The 24,030-nt window shown below is 41.9% G+C and overlaps 3 protein-coding genes across 17 annotated transcripts; 1 reads left to right on the top strand and 2 right to left on the bottom strand.

The window, feature by feature from the left end:
• Positions 1 to 286: 286 nt before the first annotated feature.
• Positions 287 to 9,301, bottom strand: tfcp2 (transcription factor CP2). Of its 2 annotated transcripts, none has more exons than XM_040193529.2 (16): positions 8,914 to 9,301; positions 8,529 to 8,713; positions 7,025 to 7,176; positions 5,983 to 6,059; positions 5,759 to 5,864; positions 5,392 to 5,498; positions 4,951 to 5,103; positions 4,769 to 4,879; positions 4,351 to 4,439; positions 4,110 to 4,158; positions 3,238 to 3,331; positions 2,707 to 2,797; positions 2,496 to 2,602; positions 1,829 to 1,971; positions 1,525 to 1,576; positions 287 to 1,409 (listed from the first exon to the last, which is right to left on the bottom strand). In XM_040193529.2, exons 2-16 carry the CDS (start codon positions 8,648 to 8,650, stop codon positions 1,372 to 1,374), a joined length of 1,491 nt encoding a protein of 496 aa, XP_040049463.1. In that variant the 5' UTR covers positions 8,651 to 8,713; positions 8,914 to 9,301; the 3' UTR covers positions 287 to 1,371. The 2 variants fall into 2 exon arrangements, with proteins under 2 accessions (XP_040049463.1, XP_040049464.1); XM_040193530.2 differs by having other exon boundaries at positions 8,279 to 8,713; positions 8,914 to 9,252.
• Positions 9,302 to 9,453: 152 nt separating this feature from the next.
• Positions 9,454 to 19,652, bottom strand: pou6f1 (POU class 6 homeobox 1). 13 transcript variants are annotated; one of them, XM_078089986.1, is made up of 12 exons: positions 19,545 to 19,641; positions 15,823 to 15,915; positions 15,275 to 15,353; positions 14,787 to 14,976; positions 14,518 to 14,684; positions 13,955 to 14,180; positions 13,637 to 13,863; positions 13,394 to 13,522; positions 12,559 to 12,915; positions 12,256 to 12,391; positions 12,004 to 12,172; positions 9,454 to 11,609 (listed from the first exon to the last, which is right to left on the bottom strand). In XM_078089986.1, the coding sequence occupies exons 4-12, from the start codon at positions 14,965 to 14,967 to the stop codon at positions 11,264 to 11,266; spliced, it is 1,938 nt and encodes a 645-aa protein (XP_077946112.1). In that variant the 5' UTR covers positions 14,968 to 14,976; positions 15,275 to 15,353; positions 15,823 to 15,915; positions 19,545 to 19,641; the 3' UTR covers positions 9,454 to 11,263. The 13 variants fall into 13 exon arrangements, with proteins under 13 accessions (XP_077946112.1, XP_077946129.1, XP_077946126.1 ...); XM_078090003.1 differs by having other exon boundaries at positions 14,518 to 14,681; positions 19,545 to 19,609; XM_078090000.1 differs by lacking the exon at positions 19,545 to 19,641 and adding an exon at positions 17,805 to 18,231 and having other exon boundaries at positions 14,518 to 14,681.
• On the top strand, positions 18,985 to 23,637 carry dazap2 (DAZ associated protein 2). 2 transcript variants are annotated; one of them, XM_040193537.2, is made up of 4 exons: positions 18,985 to 19,196; positions 20,358 to 20,476; positions 20,570 to 20,818; positions 20,940 to 23,637. In XM_040193537.2, the coding sequence occupies exons 1-4, from the start codon at positions 19,184 to 19,186 to the stop codon at positions 21,066 to 21,068; spliced, it is 510 nt and encodes a 169-aa protein (XP_040049471.1). In that variant the 5' UTR covers positions 18,985 to 19,183; the 3' UTR covers positions 21,069 to 23,637. The 2 variants fall into 2 exon arrangements, with proteins under 2 accessions (XP_040049471.1, XP_077946164.1); XM_078090038.1 differs by having other exon boundaries at positions 18,999 to 19,196; positions 20,358 to 20,818.
• The last annotated feature ends 393 nt before the right edge of the window (positions 23,638 to 24,030 follow it).

Genomic DNA, 24,030 nt, shown 5'->3' on the forward strand with positions numbered 1-24,030 from the left:
TGGGAAATGGAGTCATTTTTCCTTCCCTTTCTTTGTTCAAAATGCGAAGGCGTCTTGATGCGGATGACATGCAACATGAACCAGACTCACTGTGATTTGCAGTGTAGAATATTACTGTAGTGTCAAAGCTACAGTACGTCCCCACATATGTCCATCAAAAGGGAAAGATAATAATGTTTCTTTCCCAGGTGAGCTTAATAACATTTGCAATATTTATCCAAAAATGAATAAAAATCTCATTTTTTATTCTTTGCAAACACCTCAAGGACACAGACAACAGATAGTGGCCAGTTCACAGGTACGCATTTTAATAATGCTGAGAACACCGGGTCTAAAATGTCAAGCAGGACAATGGACTGACTGAACATAAACTAACCATCTCTTTTCACATGCAGACTGATGTGACCGATTACACAAATTAGTACTTTGCTGTGGTGATATCCAAAAACAATAATGTTAAGCGTGTTGTTTTCTCAACCTACCAAAGAAACACTTGATTCCATATGAAACAATTTCTTTTAAAATAGTGACCTATTTACATAATACATACATAATAAAAACACATGGAGGAGGTGTAGCCACTGAGATCACACACACAGCCACTGCTTCATCATCATCATCATCATCGGTACCAACCGCCAGTGCCAGAATGAGCTCTACACCAAAACTACAAAGATTTAACCGTGTTTGGGAGTCTGGAAAAAAGAAAGAAGCATTTCCTTCCTCAAAAGTGACATTGCAATCCAGTGAAAGACCAACATTAATCCCTTTTTTAAAAGGAATCACAGATGTAATTGAGGACAGCTGGATACCAACAAACCCGATTTGAGGCCTCTCGTGGTGCTTTGATGGGGCTGTGCGATTGTGTTTGCCATACCGTGTTTCTCCTCAGACTGGCTTCAATGGGCCAAAACAGGAGCAGAAATCAGACCGTATTGACAGCTGAACAAGTACTGTCAGAGTAACCGTCTTTCTTTTTTTTTTGTCCGCTGCGATTATTACTTTCTTTGCATATTTGGTGTTCAAAGAGAGGACAAAATGTTTCTGAAGCGCATAGCTTTGGTAGACCAGATGCTCAGCTAACAAACAAACAAACAGGGGCCGCAGCCGTAGGCCTCCTTCACCAGACAAGAGCAACCAAGGAGAATGCAACCACTTAAGGGACACAATGGTGACGGTCACTACCTCAAACGTAAGACAATAAGGTAGAGTAAGGAGAGGGCCGGGTGCGTCAGTCTCTTAATCGTCCTCGCAGCCTCAAGACGGTACTGGCGGGCGCCTCCACATATTCCAGGAAGAATATGAAGCTCTACGGGGGCTGACTGGATCGAGTCTAAAAGAAGAAAACGACGCTATTCTCCCGCGCGGAATTCACTTCAAGATGATGTGGTAGCCGTCATTTGTGTCATCTGGGAAGGAAAAGGAAAAACATAGTCGGGGGAGGGCGTTATAAATAAACCTGCATTTATAACATCAAGGCATCACGTTAAATATAGAAAACACGTTAATGCCACACTCAACTACCTTTCATTGTGTCCAAAACAAAACATACTTCATCCTGGTAGTTCTGAATCATCTGTTAGAAAGAGAGCAAATGTTTCATGTTTTGCATCATCGATGACTAAAAGGAACTCTGGGCACAGTTGAACTGGATTCCCGAAGGTAAAGTGGCTTTTATGTCGCTTAGCGGCATCTGAAAGCACCATGGCGACACGACACCCGGCGTGGTTGGGAAACTCGGGAGGCCGGGTTCAATGACAATCGGACAGGTCTAATTTTCATTTCTGGAATCCTGGTGTATACCCAACTTACAGAAAGGATCGCTTACCTCGTCACTGACCAGCACGTGGATGCCTGTGGGACCCTGTTTGAAGATCTGATTTATTTGCCTGGGTGAGATGTTGAAGAGCTGAGCAAGCTTCTCTGTCAGCTCAGCAGCTGTGAGCTCCTCCAGGTAAATGGCGTGATATACTGCAGAGAAAGAGTACAAAGACACACAATTCCATTCCTATTTGTTTGCGATATAAAATAGACAATATTAATCAAAAAGATTTTAGGTTGGCAGCCCTTCAGAATAGTTACATTATCAGTAGTATAGTTATAATAGAGATACAGTGAACTCTTCTACATGTGTAAGAATGTTGCCTCTAGCAGCCGGCGCCACGTTCAAAGCCTCATAGAGCGTTGTCTACAGTATTCTGTCTAACGTGGTTATTTTTATTTCTTAGGATATTGCATCTTATTACTAAATTATGGAACTTATGATGGCAGATATTTCTATTCCACAGTCCCGGCTGGCTAAATGGCCCCCATGAGGCGGATTACAGGCAAATAAGAAATGTCATGTCACATTTGCTGCCAGACGTCAGATTGATATTAATCTTCTCAAACTCTCATAACAGTTGGGAAGGAAAGAATGAAAAATGATGAAGCAATTACTGCACAATTATTCCGATGTTTAACATTTTGACGTGGTGCCGTGAGTGTGCACTGACCAAAGAAGGTGTTCGCGGCAGCATCTCCATTTTCGTGTTTCGGTTGCTGCTCCCTCGGCTGCTGAGACTCCTGGCAAACGTAGATGGTCAGCCTCGGGCGCACCACCCTGCCAACAGCGCCCGCAGAGAGAAAAGACGACATGCCCTTCACTATGGATGTACTGGGGCGTTGACGTATTGCACGATGGGATCGGATTGACAGGAGACCCACCGTCCCTTCAGCGCATTGAAGAGTCTTATACCGTCTGCTGGTCCACAGATCTGAATGACGTCCTCCCTGGTCAGCTTCAACAGATCTGCCCCTGGTACAAGAAAACAAGACCTCGCTGAAGAGCGTAACCCCCTTTCCTCGACAACAGCGCTCACCAGACCAATGTCCACATAGCCCCCGGCTTTGCAAAATGTAAAGCAAGTGCACAGAATATGTAACACGGTTGGCTTCATGTATATATATCTATGGATTAATTCACGCAGATGCAGTGAAGGTCTCGTGGATGATGTAATTATCCGTGTGTTTTCCTTGTTGTCGAGTTCCTATGAGATGATAATTAAGGGATCATTTAACAAGGCTCTCCAAAAAGTGAGACCGAAGGAGCTCTGTATTTCTCCTTGTGCATGTTTTACCTCATGCAGCTGTGGCTCGAGAGTTGAAGAAGACATTACTGAATTGTGTCATGTTGCTACAGAAATATGAAAACGTCCTTTGTTAGATTTGCTAGTCTGTATTGAAAAGCGGCGCTACCTGAGAAGTTGGTGAAGAGCCGGCAGTAGGGGGAGAAGCGGTTTCTTAAAAGCCACTGTTGTGCATCTTGTGGTGTTGCTGTGGGTAACAAATTCTGAGGAGGAATAATGAAACAGAAAGCCGAATTGGTCTTGAACAGAGTCACGTCTTCTCAGAGAGTCACGTATGAAATCACAGGGACTAAACAAAATTAAACTCATGGCATGTTTGTACGAACAAAGTATAATGTAAATATTCCAGCACCCCTTAATTCATTTTATACATCGTAACAGTTACTGACTGTCCTCGCCACGCTTCCAGACCATATTTGGATCTTATTTTGTTTTCAAGATTTTGTCCTTTAACCTAAAACATACACGGCCAGAGTTTCCATACGGTGTCACTAGATATGCAAAATTGCATCACGCATATCAGACTATAAATCAGAATTAGTTTTGTCCTATAGAAAAGTACCCCGATAGGTTTGATGCAAGTGCTGAATCAAGTGTTTAAAGATTTTTTGAAATCACTCGATGAGAGACACCACCTAGTTCTCAACACGCGCATGGTCTATGACAACTTTTACAACATCACCAAAGATACATTTAATCGAGCCGTTAAAACCTTGACTGGCAGGACTGGGAGTCCAAACACTGAAATACTGCCAACATTGTCATGATTGAACAAGTAGTCCTTCTTTAGTCAGAATTAAATTGACTGTGAGTGAGAAGTGACTTATCTCCCCTTTGAAGTCCAAAACCTGCTTCCTGCTGGCCTCATGTTTTTGGGTTATCATTACTATCCTCACATCTTGCGGAGGGTTAGGGCTTTGATTATGTTATTCGAAGTTGATATGCAGTGGTTCAGGGAGTGAAAAATACACTTGTTCTTACATCTGCCACCTGAACGACCGGCTCAGGCTGATGGTTTGGTGATCCGTTTCTGAAAAGGAAGAAAAATGTACCACTTTAGCGCAATGGCAATATTTAGAATTCCAGATTAAGCCGAATCTAAAACATCACGTGTGCTCCTCACCAACCGAAACACCCTAAACGAATACATGGATTAAACGGTGGAGTCAATTCAAGCGGCATTCGTCGTGATGGTTTCACAGACGTAGTGAAACACTCGTACCCTTCTGGCACTGGGAAGCTATTGGGTGTGCTGTTGAAGCCAGGCGATGGGGAGTTGCCGACGTACGTGACCTCAGGCCAGGGACAGCACTGCAAGAGAATGACATTTTAGTTATTGTTGTTGCATCCAAATGACTCCACGGATATACTTCTGCTGCTACCAGTTACAAGCTGCCGCTTTCCCGACCATTAAAAAAAAAAAGAAGGTAAAATGAGAACTTTTCTTTTCATCTCCTGCTGATTTTGGCTTTTCCCTGTGGGGAACCCTGATGGTGTTTCCGGGTGTCAGAGTCCCTTTAGAAGACCTCATATTTTACAGCAGCAGGGTCTGTTCATGTCATTGACCTTCTTATGGTTTCATTTTGGTGACTTCTCTTTATCCGATCATATGACTTTAAATACATTACCAATGCGCTCACCTCAGTCAGGATGGTGGTTTCGTAGGAGGGCTGATACTTCTCCTTTTCCTGCGGCGTCCTCTTCTCCATCTTCTCCCTGTCAGTCTTCTGCTTTCTGTCTGCACCTTTGGGCTGAAAAGTGTCACATGAGAGTCATTTGGGTCATTGATAACAAACTATTGGAATTGTGGCCTCGCTCTCACCTTGAAGACTTTGAACTGGCAGGAGGCCGAGTGCAGGTGCTCTGTGTACTCTTCATTCTCATTCTCTTTAAAAGTGTCTATCTGGATTCGGAAAGGGACACCCTTTTCCCCTCCGTGCTTGCGCATGGTAAATTCTGTGCTAATGCAGTGTACCTTAGGAGGAAATCAATATAAAATGTAAATCAGTACAGGAATGTGGGTGTTAAAAAACACATAAAACACAGGTAAGTTATATTAAACTAGAGCTAAACAGGAAAAACTGTATTAGTAATTACTGCCTTTATTTGTGCAAAATGTCAAGTAATCGGAGTGAGCACACTAACTGTTAACAAGCTTAGCTCTGTGATGCCAAAGTGGGGAGAAATGCCTCTGACTACTGAGGTTGTCTTTCAATGAATGAAAGTAATTAAAGCAAAACAGAAGTGTGGTCCGTCATGCTACCTGGATAAAAACGGAGGTTCTTTTTGAAGGGTCCCAAAGGAACTCCACAGTGTTAAGTTGAGTAGGGTTAGCCCGGGGGTCGATTATGCCGACGGACATGGGGATATCTGCAACACAAAACAGGCCGTTATCAGAGGAGTTCTCGCTGCACACCATCTGCTCCATAATACTGCCGGCCTCTAATAACACTGAACTCATAAATGAGGCCAACATCTTGATGTTGGCCTAAAACTACTGGACTGTTAACGATGCATACAAGGCTGCACAGCAACAAATCTATGCACACACAAGTCCAATATATATTAGATGAGAACCACACCCTCTCGGAGCCATCAAAGTAGACATGCATTGTTCATTTGGTGCTCACCCAGGTCCAGGATGCGATCCCCGGGCCTGTTCCAGCGCCAGCCCTCCAGCTGCTGGTGCTCGGTGTACTGAAGCCGTCTGTCATGAAACACCACACGGATGATGCTCTGAGATTTAATGAGATTCGTTTTTAGAAAGCGTTAGGCAGCTCATGTTAATGCTATTGTGACAAATATGTGAAGCCCTGTGCTAAGTTATGCATGCGGGTTTATGACCTGATCATACCTTTGCCATTTTATCGTTGATTTCCGGGAGTTCTCCAATTTTCCGATTGTCAAGCATTCTAATTTCATAGGACTGCCCTGCAGTGACACATCCGTATAGGGAAGAAACAGTTGAAGTCCAACCATTGAAGCTGGACTAATTATAATAATGCATTATTTATAAAGAGTTCTCGATTATTATGCAAAATGATTATGTATTATTCATAATAATATATAATAATTGATTGTGATAATTATATATCTCACTTATTTCGCAAAAAGTAATAATGGTAAAGTCCGTCGCCGATGGTAGCAGCATGACGAAGGGCAATAAACAAGATTATCATGATTTCATATCATATCATAAAAAACGGTAAATTACTTTTAAAATTTCAGTGTAAAACTACCAAACAGGGTGAATTGCCAGACAGATTGCATCAATGATGGTGCCACTATATCAAAAACAGACTACTTTGTAAAATGTTTTCATGATTTTTTCCCCTCCACTTCCAAGTTCTTTTTTTTTTTTACAAATGTGTCCATGTTGATATACAGTCTACCAGGTAATAGAATATCTGGAAATGTCAACAGTTCACATAGAAGCATTTGCGGGCGCTGATAGCTCCATGAATTGTGCATAATTTGCCATCCTAATTTAATAAAATAAAGGTAAACATGTGCATAAAGCCGAGTGAGTCGGCTCATAAGGAGCTGGCTCTTGTCGGACTCACACTTTTTTCATTATGCAAGACATGTGCGCTCAGAGGACACCATGCATTTTTATATGAGGAAAATATGAATTTCATTCTCCTTGTTCAAGAGATTTGTGATTACTAAGTATAATGCCTGCAGAGATCCCACTGCAGCAGCAACGTTAAGCTAGTAACCAGTATGCATTTACGCACAAGGCAGTTACTAATAGGGACAGTTTTGTCATATTTGTACATGTGTAGCAGCAAAAGCTGTGCCACCTTTTTGTGAATTAGCCCTTAAAATGGCTCTTTTGGTTGATACATCTACATAAATATGACAAAGTGAAGTGTGTCATGGATCGCGATGCTGACCTTGGTTGAGGTAGGTGAGTGTTTCATCATGCAGTTTAACAGCTGGCGAAGTAGCTGCACACAGAACATACTGAAAGGGAAGGATCTTGTTCTCGTTGTCTGGAGGCAGGTTGGACTCCTCCTGTTTGAAGATGGGGAGGGCGAGCACATCGCTGGAGAACAGAGACCAAGAACCAAGCTGTTAGTGAGTTGCCAGAGTCCGATCCACCCCCCCATAATAAAGTATACAGAAGATTCATTTTGCTTTTGGATTGTAAGGACAGAAAATAATCCATATCATATCATAAAAAAAATAATAATATTGAGTCAAATGAAGTCTTAGAACTATTGGGTACTATATATTATTGGGTTCTTCCGCTTCGCAGTTCATTAATTATATTGGAGGCAACAAAGGTGCCAACACCACTAAATACCAAGTCTGTCTCCCAAACCCCCTCGACAAAAGAATTTCAGGAACAGACGTACACTTTGCAGCATGTATGGCCTCATTTAACAGAGCACTTAACCAGCAAAGAAAGGTCACAAACAAGAGAGATCTTTCTCCAGTAAAGCACTTGAGTCAGCAAAAGCTAAATGTCTCTCACATAATTGCAATTCAGCCAAAGCGTCATAAATATCTACTTTTTTTAGACATTAAACTCTTGAAAAGTACCCCAAAAATATCTGCATTGTGTTACGAGAAGTCGAATACCCAACTCAAGATTCACCAACGAGTAATCGTTCTCCGATAGTCACCAAGCTCTGCGCTTCATCTGCATGTTTTGATTAATATTCCATTCAGTGATCACTAAGTACAGGACTTCACATCAGATAGTTACGATACAGAACATAGAAACAGAGATGTCAGAAAGACGAATAATTGACGAGAAATATTTTACAGCTTCTGGCTAAGAAAAATCCATTCAACCCTGGCGACGGGTTCTGAGGTTAAGTAGGTTAAAAGGGCCCTTCTGCTCCGAGTGTGCGTGTTCTTGAGAGCCTTCAAAGCAGCAGCAGACTCTTTGTTATGCTTCCTTCCACTTCCAAAGGAAAAAGTGAAAGGGGTCTGACTACTTAACATTGACACACACAAAAAGTTGAATTCCTTATCTTAGAAATATATCAAATATCTTTATATCTAAATATATATGCGTATTCTCTGCACATGAAAAGCTTTTGAAAATAACTGAAAAAATAAATACAAGAAGCAAACTACAAAGCCCAAATACATTGCAAAAGCTCTAAAAATATGAAAGTGAAATAATCACAACTGACCTAAATTTGATGATGGTGGTAAAGTTCCACACACTTGAGAAAGTGATGACAGAAGGAGGATTCACTTTGGCGATTTCCATTTGTTAACCAAATGTCAGCCCTGTATTCAAATGGCTCACAAATCAAACCAAATTACACTTTCTGCTTTTCGGTTGTTGTTGTTGTTGTTGAGGATCAACGTGCAGCACCACTAATGTCCAACGGCAGACGTTAAAGAACTGGGATCAACACGTCCACGCTCGTACAGTACCTCATGCTGTATGCCCCAGCACCGAGCTCCTGGCCAATGCCCGACAGACTGGCATCGAAGTCCTGCACCAGTCCGGACTCGATCACTTCATCCGTGAGCGGCAACTTCAGAGCCCACGCCATGGTGACGATCAGCAGGTCTCTCGGGAGTGCGATTATGTTTACAGCTTACGACACGTTTCCAATCTTCAGTGGAGATGGTGAAAATATTTAAAGTTTATTGTTCATTGAATGAGGGTCGGTAAGCAGAGAAATGTGCGTGACGTTTGTGTTCGTTAGAAGAACGCGATATCAACAGGAATTAACCATTCACTGATGCCCGTCCAAAGTATAGTTCTACTATTTACTTTAATAACGTAATTAAATCAAAAAGAGGCAACCCATACCTTTTAGTGAGAGGATGGCTACTTGCTAACACTGCGACGGTTTCATGCCATCATGTCGTGCTCCTTCGACCCAGCACTAAAATAAACATGACGAGCTAACCGCGTCCAGCTGCATAGCCTCACTGCTAACTTAGCGAGAATATTGCTAGCCCTTCTTTGCCTCACTTACTAGGGATTCACGGGGAAACGTTGTTCCTGGTATACATGTCTATACATAGATACGTGTCGGAATTAGCTCAGAATCCGAGGTTTATGTCTTAAAATGTATTGATTTTGTTTGTTTATCTAGCATCGTTAGGGAACATCGGCCGCCGTAATTTCCGTTTCTCACTCTTCTTCGTGTCATTTCAGTGGTAGCCGAGAGGGTTGCTGCTCTTTACCGCCGCCCTTCGCTGGTGGTTGGAGAAGGGAGTGTCCTGCTTTTAGAAGGGGCGTTTTGTTAAAATCCAAACCATATTTTAAGTTAATTTTTTTATGTCGGTTAGGGTTCACTGTCAACTACAACCATTACAATAAATCAATACACAACAAAAAAACAAGTAGGGATTAATAAAACCAGGGTTTATTTGTCTGACAGAAAATGACAAAAACATCCAGCTCCACTTTTTCTCTTTTCTCGCAAAGACCCAAACTCTGTAAATTAGCTCTTCTTTTCTCTAGTGATAACTTAGTATATTAAACAACATTATACATTGTCCTCCCATATTGAACAGAAGGAAAAACACATATTAGAGCAAGAACTTTGTAATATTTATAATTTTGAATGTTTATGCATCATGTATGTCCATTGCAAAATAGGCCCATTTGTTTAAAATTGTTCCAAAAAAAAATGCACCATTGAATATAAAAATGGGACCAATGCATATTAGCTTGTACATTTAAATTGCAGTATTTTAAATTTCTTAATAAAATTACATCAATGTAAGGGATAGATGTTGATTTTTAGTTGAATGAATGCAGTTTTGCTAATACTGCTACATTTTGCAAAGCAAAGATTCAACAACATTAAAAAGTGGAAAATAAATTCTCCCATATTCATAAAAACTTAACCTGTATGTACTACGCTGTACATAAACCATTAGTATCCCTTTTAATGTCCCTACTGTCACTAAAGTGCAAAGAATTTTTTGAAGTATTAGCATTGGCACTCTCCTTATTCATGCAGATTGAAGGTCATCATAACATAAAACCTTTGTCTTGGCTAAACAGATAATTGCATTTTTTTAAATTAATATTGGGGTTAGTAGGAATATTTAAAAACCTGTTGCTAATGTTTCTGGCCAATGCCAGAATGTTTTAAACTGCCTTCATAATAGTCCAAATTGGACTTGAGATTTGAAACAAATGCTGCAGAACCACCTTCAAACCAGTGAGAGAACAGTTACAACCGTGAATGAAGAGGAAACACAAGATACTCGCAGAGTATCTTCATCACATTAAACAAAAAGTGTAAAAAAGGGTGAATTTACACACATTCCACTCACAATTAGTAACTCTCAAATTAAACAAACATTATGAAATACAAAAAAGCAGTTTATAGTTGTGTCATAAGCAATATCTCAATCGATAATAATATTTTGATAAAAACGTGTTGTGCAAGAAACATAAAAAATTACTCTACAAATGACTACAGATGTTAAGCTCACCTTTGTGATTATCAATAAGAGATATCAAAATCATGATTGTCCCCAAAAAATGTTGGAGTTAAGGTTCCATAGATAGCAACGTCCATTTTGGCATTAATTAGACGACAATCTCTGATGGAAATAAGGTGATATGCCATTGCCTACGTTCAGTCTACAGAGGCTTGTGTTTGCAAAGCTGCTCATGTAGTACAAGTACTACTTGAATACAAAATAAACCATAATCGTGGTGAAAAAAGCATGTTATTCAAATATCAGCATAAAGTCACTCCCTGTGACACAGTGACAACAATGTGACTAAAATCAATGTGACTCAATGCACTGCCACTTATTATTATTATTATTCAAAGAGAGACCTTCTATAAAATCACCTGTATAAAAGTTAAAATGTTTTTAAATATGACGTTGTTATCGCTGTATTACCATTACTATATATGATAATGGACCCATGCCGTCTGACTGAGACCCACCACACGGGAGTTGTATACACAACTAGTCTTAAAGTACATTATGAACTTCTTTTTTTTAGTACTCTGTCACTACACTTGAAGTATGTGTAATTTCCTTTATTTTCTATAAAAGTACATAGTCCTTAATGGAGTTTGGCTTATAGTTACAACACAGTTCACAACTGTGTTGCCGTATTAAATGTTCAACTTCCAAAAACGCCCCATACGTCCGCGGCGAACCCCCCCAGAACGAGGTCGTTACTGGACCTGGAATACATTGATCTTGCTCGTGTTTTTCAGCGTCTGCCGTCGGTTACAGAACCACACTCGCACAACCTCGCGGTCATAGTTTAGCTCTCTCGCTATTTCGGTAATCTCTTGACCTGTTGGCAGTGCATTCTTTTCAAAGTAAGAGTTAAGAACCTCGATCGCCTGTGGTGTGAAGCTGGTACGCCGCTTGCGTTTTTTGGATGGTTCACCGCCAACAAACTCCATCAGATTCTGCTGGCCCTTCTGGTTCCAGTGCTCGGCCTCGGCCAGCCACTTCTCCAACACGGGCTTCAGCTTCTGAGCACTCTTGGGTGTGATATCCAGCTTTTCAAACCTGCATTACGAAAAGGTAAATGCAAAAGACACGTTGTATAGAACCAAGAAGCAGTTGGCAGGGAAGTGACTAAGATATCAAACTTATTTGTGATAGTAGCTTTTAACCAACCCATTGAAAAAGGTCAAAATATTTGTGCTCTTTATACAATTATGACTTCATTGCTGTACATATTAAACTATATTCACCTTGAGGTCCATTTTCCTTTCAATTCCTCTCACTACTTCACTGACGAGAATATGAGCTGATGTTTATGTCCTATTAGCATTACAATTTCAAATTGCATGAATGAAAACTATCATATGTGTGCACATATCAAATGCACTGTCTACACACTTTATTAAGAGAGAAAAAAATGAAGAAAGCTTCCAACATGAACAGGGGAGTAATTCACCTGCAAATGGCAGACTGGCTGTAGGCCGGACCCTCAGTTGCAGTAAGAGCCTGCCCTACTTGTGTCTGAGTAAGCCCCAAGGACAGCCGACGGATCTTGAAATTCTTGGCGAACTCTCGAATCTCCTCCAGATTAATGCCTTCCTCGCTGCTGACCACCTGCTGGGGTTCTACAATTGAGGTGGAATCTGGTTTAAATGACCTACCTACTTAAAACGATATATGTTTGCATATGAGAAGCAGGTGTACATACTGCTGACAAGCTGTCCCACTTTTGCTATGTCTGCACAGCTAATGGGCACTGCGGTTGAGAGCGTGGTGGAATTCCTCAGTACAGACGGCTGCGGGGCGATGACAATCGGTGACTGACACACAGTTGTTACCGAAGCCTGGGAGGGAACAAATAAATTACTGCAAACCTGCAATGATGCGAATGACAGTAAATTTGATCATTTCAATACATTAAGGAACCACAAATGAGATAACATGCAATTGTTGGTCGGTTCCAGCTTTTAAGTGTCAAGGCTGAAATGACCGTCCTTTTTGACCTTGTTACCTGTGTGATGGGTTTGGTAAATGTTGGCGGAGCAGCGGCTTTGGGCAGAACTGCAGTGGAAGTTGCAACTGCTGACCCATTCCCCACTGTGGCAATAATCTGGCCCTGGGTGTTGAGAAGCAGTTGTGGGGTAACAGTCTGGACCTGGAGGCCCTGGAGGCCTTGCAGGCCTTGCAGGCCTTGCAGACCCTGTATACCCTGCAAGCCCTGTATACCCTGTAGACCCTGTATACACTGCAGACCCTGGAGACCCTGCAGACCCTGCAGACCCTGGAGACCCTGGAGACCCTGGAGGGTGGTTGTTGCAGTCGCTCCAGCCAGAGAAGGGTTCAATAAAAGAGGGAGGGTTCCAATGACCTGTAAATATAGTTTGAATTTGTTTTAGACATTTACAAATAAAATACTGTAATAATGTCTCTTATAGTCTTTGCTTACAACCTACAAAATAACAAACTACACCACTTACTCCAATGAGCTGCAACAATGGTAAGATCAATGCAGTTGTTGAGAGGGCTAATCAGTTTTCGCAGAAGTGATCTTATGCTCCTCTGACTTGATAGATTTAAGTTAACTTGAGGCTGGGTTTATTTTGAGGGAACACAACACATAGGAGTTTTGGAGAGGGTGTGATTACCAAATAATATGCATCCAAATGAAAACTGTCAGTGGCTTTGCGTTCTTGTGAAAGTCTTTGAAGGCCTGATGACTACAACAGGCCAAGAATTATGTTATTTTCTTTGTAAAAGATCCTCATATTTTCTTTAGCTGAAGGTGTAGAGAAACACTATAACTCAAATCCAAACTAAGTTGAGAAGCACTAGTGTGTGGCACACACCTGTCCTTGGGCATTTGTGATGATCTGGCTTGTGATTCCCGCCATGTTGGACATTGCATTGGTGATGATAGGAGTGGAGGTGAGGGAACTGAGGTACTGGGGCTGAGATCCCAAAGACGCCGCATTAATCTGAGCATAAATAAAGAACATGTGCAAGAAGCGCAGGACAATCAGTGCATTGCATGAATGACATCACACAACAAACAGCCAAGAAAGTACAAGTCGTTGAAGCTGTGTTCTTACAATGGCGGGATTGATGGAGAGTCCCGCGGTCTGGAGGGCCGCTAAGGATATGTTGGACTGAGAGACCGCGCTGGCGTGCGAGGCCACCTGAGCGCCGGTCACCTGTGCGTTGGTCACCTGCGTTGGATGGGATGTCACCTGCACTGGCTGTAGGGCAGCTTGGGGCTGGAACATGGTCTGAGGGCTTGTCTGCAGTTGGGGCTGGACAGAGTTCAGGACTGTCGCAGCTGAGTAAAGATTTGACACTTATTATTGTTCTGTAACGAGTCACTGTGCGACTCACGAGGAGCACGCATACAGATATAGAGTGTGTTTTACCTTGGAGGCCGGCAAAGGGCAGTTTGAGAAGGTTTCCAGCTGCGTTAGCTGCTGTGAGCCCAGAGAGAGTAGCTACGTTGGTGGTGGGGAGAGTGAGAACAGCCAGACCTCCTTGGCCCCCGATGGAACCCGCCATGCTGATGGGGATGAGCAAGGGCTGCCCCAGAGATCCTGTCTGGGCCATCATACTCGTCATCAGAGTGGCCAAACCTTCCTGGGTCAGCACCTAATGCAGTATAATAGTAAACAAATTAATATTGAACAACTATGATGAAGACTTTGTGAACACATTGAACCAAACCACACAAATGCTTGGGTTGTTACAAGAAAATCAAACCATTCCTGAGCTGGTAAAAGTTCTGTTCTTTGTGAGGATTTGGGTTCGGATAACCCCTGATCATGTCTTGTTTTATACCTGGAACACAAAGAACTGTGCATGCAGGAGACCAATAGTTGGTCAACACTCTACTAGCTGGTTTTGGGCAAAGTATAAACGGGACAGACAACAAAACAAATCTATTGACTCCACCATTCCTTCACTGACGAGTGGGTGTGTAAAATACCTGTGGACATCCTTGTACAGCGATGGGCATGGCGGCCTGGGGCTGCATCAGCGGCAGACTGACGGGCACAGAGGGGGTCAGCGTTTGGACAGCAGGTGCAGGAACCTCAACAGACACCACCTGCTGCTCGCCCAGCACTGCAGGAGCAAAGCCAGGGTCGGTTCCTACTGACATTTGAACGGCTGTTATTAACATTTTAAACTGTGCCATGTATGTATGAATAACGAGTCATCTGCCATCAATCTTCGTCCGCCGCCACCGTGACTTACCCGCCGCCCTGGTGCTCAGGGTCACATCAGGGTCGTCGTGTGTGCCGCCGTCCTCCGTTTGCTCTGCAGGTCGAGCCGATCCCTCCTCAGCTTTGACTTCAATCTTCCCATCGGGTAATGACGATGGCAGAGGTGCATCGACCTCTACCTCCAGTACACGAATGGTCTCATGGCTTGACATCACAATGACCTGCGCAGCAATTAGGAGAAAAATATGAGATGAGCCAAGTGCTAAGCTACTGTATTAGACTTATTTTGATCGGGGTTCTACTGAATTTATAGTGGATTTGTTACAAGTGTGTTAGCAGTTTGTGAAACCCTTATGTAAAGAAACAATTGTAATATGGTCAAATCAAACCCTAACTTGATCTAACTGATGATTCCTGGTATGCAACCATGAAAGAACTAGAGGAGAGGCAGCAAGACAACCTGGTCTGGAGGACAAGGTGCAGAGACACAATGCAGGTAGAGAAGAGGAGGATGCATACCTGGTAGTTTTTGCAGGGAATTTCAAAGTGCAGGATTTAAATGGCTGAAAAAAGACTTCTGCAGTCAGACAGTGAATGGCTAAGGAGAACAGAGAAGCCGAGCACATGTTAGGACACAATGACACCAAAACAAAACATAACACACACTGGGGGGCACAAATGTAAAGAGCATGAGTACACGACAAGCAATGATAAGAGCATCAGCCAACAAGCAGCTCAAGCAATGCTTTCCTCAAGCTCAGCGAAGGGCATTGCTATTGTCTGCTCCATGGAGAAAACCCACAAGTCATTTTTAAGCATGGCAGTTTAAAGACCAGGAACCCTCACAAGTACAGAGCAGCAGGCATTATTAGGTGATAAAACCCACTCAGATGAACCAATCGCCCCTTTGTGACATAAAAAGCAGCACTGCCACATGGAGGGGTGACGGGAGCAAAACGGCAGCTAAGAACTGGAAGGCGACATAAGTCTGAGAGGAGTGTCTGAGAGGGGCTTCCGGGGGGAAGAGAATGCTGTTGGTCGTGTTTTGACAGACAGGTGAATGTTACCTGCTCGTTGACTGTAAGCGGGGCATCTTTGGCAGGGGCATCCTGGGAGTTCATGGCTCGCTGCACCACCGCAGTCACAGTCTCCCTGACATTCTGGATAAACAAAAAGGTGATTACACTAAAAAAATACAACTACCAAGGGCACTGGATCCGTCAGTTTGGTTGTGTGTTTTACCATTGCTACACTGATAAAACTATACTTGTCTATCGGTCTGGTGACCTCTCAACCTTAAGTGCTCTGTACAAGTGTCTCGCCGAGATTAGTTCAAGGATGTCTCTAAATTCCCCTTTTATTAAATCACACAGACTGTGTGGGTTCAGTTTCTTTCCCCAGACAACGTCTCTACTAACAATCCTTCAAACCCCCCCTCGATCGGCCACTAATAGAACATTGTTTGTCAAGACAGTTATTCAGGCCTTCTACTTTCCCCTGGAGTATATTGCAAAGATATTCCCACTGCTATCTTTTAAGTAGTTTGCAATGTTGATTTATGCTATTTTATCCTGCAGCTAAAACTACTCTGATGTTCTTTATTCCTGCCTAAGCCGAGATGCTGATACCCGCTTACAGTTGGTCCTGCAAGGCTTATCACTAAGACCTCATATTGCTCTCACATGTCCTCTGTTAGGTTGTGACTTCTTTGGCTTCTGATTCAATTTAGCATTCAATTAAAGTACAAGTTCATTTGTCCCCCTGGGGAAGTTGTTTTTCTGCCACAATGTCAATTACAAATACAATGAAGTGCAAGTGATGTGCAAGACGATTTTAAAAAGCATTTTTGAACCAAAAGGCATGTTTGGAGATGTGGGGATGCTTCCTTTACTTTATTACGTTGAGCAGTGAAAGGGCAAAAGATATAGAAGAGAAAATATATAAATGTCAATGTTGGCAAATGGTTTTCCGAGGCGGTAACCAAAGAGCGGTAATGTCGAGAAGATTTGTCTTACAGTACAGATAGATTTTTTTATGCTAAGTGCCAAACATTTAGAGACACTCCTGGAGATCTTACTCTTCATCCACTAGGCTTTGGACAATCTTATTCCGGAGTACGACGGTGATAATTCAGTTCATTTCTGCTCAGCCTCTCGGTGCCCCGAATAAAGCCCAACAGCTGTAACTCGGTCCAGGCTGAAGACACAAGAGGGGGACTGTGCGTTCGCTGTCCTGAGACTCAGAGCAGATCTGTGTCAGATTTGTCTGATTTTTATTGGGTGCGTGTTGAACCCTGTTTTGAACTTCGGTGCTTCTATTGTTTTTGTTGTTGGGGGTCATATTTTGTTGTTCTAATCCTTTATCGGACACTACAACCTAGCTTATAAAAGGTGATATTTCACTTACCACAAAACCCACACATTCAAATGTTTTGCAGCCGTTAGACAAATAAATATTAAGTTTCTCTGACCGCCTATTGACCCCCACGACCTCAGATTTAGGGGCAAATCCTCGTAAAAAAAAAAAAACAAACAAACCCACATGCGAAGGAGAGAAATCATGGGTCTGTCTGTCATTGCAGGAGACTGTTTGGAGCACGAGCAGTGTTGTGTTGCACTTCAACTGCGCAAAAACGGGAAGAAACCCGCCGATCACCGAGGAGTAAATACGTTTCCATCGCAGATGAGTAAAAAAAAAAGAAAAGGTGGTGCATATCCTGCTGCAATGCCCTGTTAGAAACGGGCATCTGTCAAAAACTTCAGCGGGTGTTGCTGAGCTCCCCACCCCCAACCCGGGCCGGTAAAAGTCACGCCGCGGCGGCCACTTCTGGAGACGAGCACGAACCACGAAGAGCAGGCGGAAGACGCCACCTCTACCCGTGCCCAGAGACCGAATATTATGTATTTCCCCTCTCTTTATCATAAATATATAAATTATGCTAATTACGAGCATTGCATATTAACCAAAATACTCATTTCCTCTCGCCATTTCGCCGCTGTGCGCGCGAGGAGCGGGCTCGAATAGACTCCGGTTATCGGGTTCAACTTACCGCGGTAACGCAGCTTGTTTTCTGTAATCCCCCGCTTTTTTTTTTATAAAAGGTCCTGGTCACAGTTTGTTTCAGTCGCACATAATTAAAAATTCACCTCAGCTCCCAGACGGGCGCTGTGACTGCACACAAAAGAGGCATTTGCATTGATAAGGAGGGTTGCAACGTTGGGATCTCCTCCTGCCTTAATATTTAATGACGAGGCCTCCTCTGCAACAGCTTAGATAATCAAAAAAAACCTTGAGGTGGCTCGCGAAATCCTATCTGAGCTGTAAAGTCGGACTAAATTGCAACAAAATTGGCCTTTAGCACTACGTCATGAACATAATTTATGCACGGAAAAATCTCGCATTGAAAAATGTCTGCCTCGTCCTGCGAGGTGCCGTCGTTCTCTTAAAGGGGACGTACCGAATAAAAGCGATGAAACGGTGGAATCATGGTGTCACACACCAAGAGTGGCCTATGTTTAACTCAACATATTAGTGACTAGAGCACTTAAATTATACAGCTGTATGTTTGGAAAATAACGTCATTGTCTTGATGAGATATGGATATCAATACACGACAGGAAGCACACACAAAAAAGAATCGAATCAATCCGTAGACAACAATATAGTTCACCATACAATCCCCCCCCAAAAAAACACACTTGTCTGGGTATTGTGTTTGCTCGCTAAATGTCACACCGCCAATGGCATATGGGGACACCTAAATAAATATATAAATGAAGGTGTGCTTTTTCCACTGTGACAAATCAAGACGTATGACACAGGCCTTTTGTGTGTGGTTAACACAGACAGTTTGCTGCAATTCCAAGACAGAAATATAGTTACTCATCAAAACAAGACAATATGTTTACCATACAGAATATCAGGCACTGACCTTATTTTCACCTGTAGCTAAATTTCTAATAATTGTTTTGTATTCCTATTATTAAATTTAAATATCTACCATATCTCAAACATGCTGGTTTGTCTTATCAGTCATGTGTTACCTGGCTGTTGTGAAACTGCTATACATCTATTTCTCCACCAGTGTGTCGATCTATCTGTTTAGATATCAACCGGTATATTTTCTTTAGCTTCCAAACTCAATAAGATTATTTTGTCTTCTCAAGCAAGACATCAGATCCCCATTTTAGTCCCTCTCCAAATCCCCGTAGTATATTTCCTGTCTGTAGGGGGCGCGCGCCCTCAGAGCACCGAGTGCGTCGAACCACAGATAGAGAACGGCTGACGTCACCACTTCCACAACAACAAGAAGCTGAAAAACAAGGAAGTGAATGATTGTGAAGCCGTAACCTGTTTCTAAGGCCGTGACAAGATACACCGAGCTCCGTTTAACCTGAAATTCCCCAGTCGCCGCATCAGTCCAGAACAATGAACAACAAAGGTATTTCTCCAGACCCCGTTTGGGTAATTAGTCAGCTGTCCGTTTTTACGGCGCTGACGGTTAAACCGGAGGCGAAGAGCCGTGGCCACGGCCGTCCGGAGCGGACTTCACGTTTAGCTCCGTGCGTGACGACGAACGGTCGTTATGTGGCTAACCGTCGAAGCGCGCACGTCGATCGCCGGTGTGTGTTTTATTACAAAATAGCGAAAAAATAATGACAATGGACGCCGAAAGGCACTGTCGACCTTACATCGCCGCGGCGTTAGTGACGGGCTCACGTCTTCCCGGTTAGCCACCATCACTCAACAAGCGAGCAGAATGTAACGGCAGAGCTAACGCGATTTTTACCGTTTTACTTCACATACGCGAGGGGATCCGAATCTGTATCCATCATTTCAATCCGCTCTGCACGTGCAATGCTCGTAGACGTAGACTACGTTAATATGTGCATGATGTAACGTGTTTTGTCCCCCCCCCCGCTGTAAGCACGTTTGTTGAACATACTCGGATCCTTTGTTGCTACCGAGGTTTGAAGCGCCGAGGCCGGTAAATAACGATTGTTTTTATGATCGGTTTATTACCGATTGTTTTATCGAGTATTCGCTCTGTGGAGCTACGGCAGATGGACCAAGACGTTTTTCGTTAATTCGAGGAGCACAATGATAATATATAGAAAAACGTCAAATATCCACTTTGGGGAAGTGGGACCGGACCATCTTTTTTTTTTTTTTTTTTTAACCAGTTGTGCTTTTTAATCAATTATCTGAATTTATTCTGCGTCAAATAATCGACTAAGGATTACATTTTTTTATTTAGATGGATTATACACGCTCGCCTAATGCAGTTATGTTTTTTTTTTTCGTTTTTAGATCCTAGTCCTGTAATTAAATAGTCATTTAACTGGGTTATTTTTATATTAATTCCCAGTTACGTTTTTTTATATATTTGTATGTACAATAAATCTTACTTGTGATCTCACGGTCATTGAGCCCTGGAATTGGGACTACCTGTCATCAATGTCACATTCATTCCTGACAACAAACAAGACATTTTCTCTTTCATGGACATATTAAACGTCAAATTATTTTTGCATTTTTCTGCGTCAGCCTTTGTGGAAGCTAAACTAAAACCATTTTCTTAAAGTAAAATTATGTTTTGCAGGTTCATATCCTCAGCAGGCTGTGTACCCTCAGCAGAGCTCTGCACCCGTATACCCTCCTGCTATGCAAATGTCTCCTCAGGCACCTCCTTACACAGACACACCACCTGCGTATTCTGAGGTAACTATTAGTACATTCATGTATCCTGTGGGGACACAATACTCTCAGGGAGCCAGTTTAATTCAGTTATGTTTCGTGTGTCTCTCTCTGCAGATATACCAGCCCAGATACATGCTTCCTCATCAGGTGCCCAGTCAGGTGGCACAGATGTCCTCTCACTACCCTGGTGCTCAGATGTTTATGCCCATGCAGCCACATATGCAGGTTGGGCAAATGGGCCAGAATGTCCCAATGGCTTACTATCCAATGGGAGCCATGTACCCCCCTGGTTCAACAGTGATGGTAGATGGGGGCTTTGATGCTGGTGCTCGCTTCACAGCAAGCAGCGGTGTTTCCATCCCAGTGAGTATCCGCCAAGTCCAATTATTCTGATTTCCTGCAGTTAGGTTACTATTGCAGACAATTGTAAAATCCCGAAGTTGATCAACTACCAATGCTTGCGCTTGTGTCTCCCCTTCTGTAGCCCCCACCTCCTGGACACCCCCCCAATGCAGCTCAGCTGGCTGCCATGCAGGGGGCCAATGTTGTAATGGCACAGCGCAAGAACAACTTCTTCCTGGGTGGATCCAGCGGAGGTTATACCATCTGGTAACAGCAACTCCTCAACTCCTCCTTCATGCCTCAACCGTGTCCCTGCCCCAAATGATGCCCCAGTTCTTCCCCCATCCCATACGCCTCCCTCTTCAGGCTGCTTGGCCATGCCACAATACTGATATCACCTAACGGAATGTAATATTTTAGCGCCCTTCTAAAAGGTACAGTACTCCACTTCTGACCCAGAGATCAAATGATGAATGCCACTGCCTGAAGAGAACAAATGCTAATTTTTAATGTCGTAGAATTCATTCCATAGTAGTCTTTAATGGGTTTAACCCCTTTTGATCATTCCAGCTTGGACCTCTTTCAGGCATCTGTATTTGTTCAAGAGACCTGGTCTCCTTTGATCGAATGGATCACAAATTACATTGAGATGTTCTTGTATACCTGTAAAAGCAACGTAAATTAAATATTGAAATATCCGACCCGCCTTCTATAGTTTAGCTGCTTTATCGTGAAAGTGAAACGCAGTTACAAAGTTGCAGTTAACGTGCAAAAAAAAAAAATTCCATTTGTCTTTTTTGAAAACTTCTACTGTAGTTCAATTAATAGATGTGTAACAGTTTCATGTAAATACCAGTATGATGATGAGAAATTTACATCTCAACTATACAAAAAAAAGAAGCTTCTGGGATGCTTTAGCTAGAATTGTCTCGTCCTTTTAAAATATCACAGCAAATTAATTGTACAGTCTAACTGACAGATTGTTACATTTAAATCTCTTGTAAATTAAATTAAGCAAATAATTTAAGAAAAGATTTCATGCAATATCCAAAGTGGTTTACTGTACCTTGTTGGGCAATTTGTAGATGAACATAGTGAAGTGCCAAAGAGCACTGGGGGTAGCCCTAATTTCAAGCAAATTAACTTCAGTAAACTTAAAGGAAAGAAATTTAAAGTAAATCCAAATAGTAAGTTGAATAGGAAGGGGTGGTTGGTGTAACATTTTTAGATTTCTTTTTATTTCTTTTCTCCTGTTTCTATTTCACAGTCGGATACCCAGAGTTTATACACTAAATGTTTTATTGTACAGACTTCAAGAACTACTCTCCACTGTTTGTTTTTTCACACAGTATCATTTAGAAACATAAATCCAATTTTTAAAGTATTTATTCACCGTAGAAAAGTGTCACCTTTGTGATAGCATTAGTTTCTTGTCGTTTGAAAAGGTTGAAGAAACTTTAATAAATATTTCAGTGTTTCTTTTTTTTCCATTCATTACTTTCCTCATTTACACGACTGGTTAGGCTGATGCTTTTTTTTGTATAACCAAGTATGATTGGTTTTATTATTAATTTGGTCTACAATGCACTTACGTTTGGTTATTACTTAAAATGTTGTTATTTGAAGGCAAACATCCCTGAATAAGCAGGTATGAGTTGTTAGACCTTCAGTTTGACATGAATAAAATTGTTAGTTATTGTGCTAATGTCACATTATGTGGATTAATCAAATCTTTAAATTGATGCATCATTTTGCACTTATGTCATATTGTATTAAATGTGTTTTATCAGAGATGCACACTAATGAGTTGTTGTGCAGACTAGGGGCTACTTTTTTATGTTTTCATGGCTTAAAAGAATAACTGGGATTTCTGGACCCTTTTTAGAAAAGTCAAGTCCATTTGAAAGTAAAGTTGAGATGTGTCATGCTGTTTGGTAGCCTTAAAGTGTATGCAATGAAACGTAGTGTCTCATAACACACACATTCATTTGCAACCCATTTTTTGTGCGGTTAATTCAACTTTAGAATCTGCACAATACAATCTTAAAGAAGCTCTCCGGAAACTCGCCACGTTCGTATGGATACAATAAACGTATATATGTGTAGACATCCTTAATTTTGGTGTCCGGTAGCGTTGTGTCACTGGGTATCCGACACGCCAGATCAAGTTTTAACAGCTGTGGCCGCCAGAAAAAGAAAATCCGCTGTTGCTGTCGAGCGACATTCAGTTATTTTTGTTTCGGGTCGGAGAGAGCAGCTGTCTGAAAAGTGCGCTGCGGTCATCCGATGAATTCCTTTCAGCAGCTCAGACAAAGCTACTCTACTGGACGTGAGCGACGCGTCACTGGGGTTCTTTAAATGGCTCAATGTTCATTTACTCTCAATCATACTGTCGTTTCATACAGCTCTGCTGGGGAAGAGGCCGCAGCTATCAAAACTTTAGAAAAAAACGATTGATTCAGTTCACGGTTTTATTATTTTCATCTCTGGTTTGTGAAACAGCATAATAGTGGCTTTGTCCCAACAATATGAAGCACTGTAAACTACAGCTGACGAGTAGATGCTATGCCAACCACAGCCAGCCAATGGATTACTCTTTGTTGAAGGATTATGGACGTTTATAGTTCAGGGATTCTCTTTACAACACATTGTAAAATAGATGTACTAAAGTAACGTGACAGACTTTGGTACACATTCTATCTTTTAAGATTACTAAAGATGAGTGTCAAAAAGATGGAATACTTTGGACGAAAAAGGTCTTAGGTGCACTTAACTTTTTTATACTAAACTTAAAATTTAAAATGTAAGTTTAGAATAAAGGTTATTTTGGAAATTTGAAATGCATGTTTGTTTTAATTTTCTATACATATACATTGTATTAGAACCAGGCGGGTTTAAGTTCGAAATTGTGACCTGAGATAACACCTGGGATTTTTGGTTATTGTTTTGTTGTGATAATAGCTTAAGTGTTGCCTTTCCCCGGCCGGACTGCATCACAGGTAACCGATCATCTAACCAACATACTTGATTGTTTGAGTGGATGCTACTTGCTTGGCCTTAATACCAATATCACCTTTGTCATAAACAATTATCTCCCACCTTAGTTTAGTATACATACTGTACGAAAGAGTCAATAACTCAAATATTGTCACTTTGATATAAAAGGAATTGAGTCAAATATGGATCTGTATTTTTGTCAAATATTACCCGAGTATTACAGTTGTCAGTTTCTT

The sequence above is a fragment of the Gasterosteus aculeatus genome, chromosome 2 (genome assembly GCF_964276395.1).
Source record: "Gasterosteus aculeatus chromosome 2, fGasAcu3.hap1.1, whole genome shotgun sequence".
NCBI classification, from domain to species: Eukaryota; Metazoa; Chordata; class Actinopteri; order Perciformes; family Gasterosteidae; genus Gasterosteus; species Gasterosteus aculeatus.

What these genes read in the sequence shown, in the direction of transcription:
- tfcp2 (XM_040193529.2), bottom strand. Translation starts at nt 8,650, where the DNA reads ATGGCGTGGGCTCTGAAGTTGCCGCTCACGGATGAAGTGATCGAGTCC. An exon ending in CGGTCGTTCAGGTGGCAGAT is followed by an intron (nt 3,332 to 4,109) that starts GTAAGAACAAGT and finishes ATTCCTCCTCAG; the next exon opens with AATTTGTTACCCACAGCAAC. An exon ending in TTCAATGCGCTGAAGGGACG is followed by an intron (nt 2,603 to 2,706) that starts GTGGGTCTCCTG and finishes CGCTGTTGGCAG; the next exon opens with GGTGGTGCGCCCGAGGCTGA.
- pou6f1 (XM_040193515.2), bottom strand. Translation starts at nt 17,707, where the DNA reads ATGCTCGTAATTAGCATAATTTATATATTTATGATAAAGAGAGGGGAA. An exon ending in TCTCCATCAATCCCGCCATT is followed by an intron (nt 13,523 to 13,636) that starts GTAAGAACACAG and finishes ATTTATGCTCAG; the next exon opens with ATTAATGCGGCGTCTTTGGG. An exon ending in TCACAAATGCCCAAGGACAG is followed by an intron (nt 12,916 to 13,393) that starts GTGTGTGCCACA and finishes CTATATTTACAG; the next exon opens with GTCATTGGAACCCTCCCTCT.
- dazap2 (XM_078090038.1), top strand. An exon ending in GCAGCGGTGTTTCCATCCCA is followed by an intron (nt 20,819 to 20,939) that starts GTGAGTATCCGC and finishes CCCCTTCTGTAG; the next exon opens with CCCCCACCTCCTGGACACCC.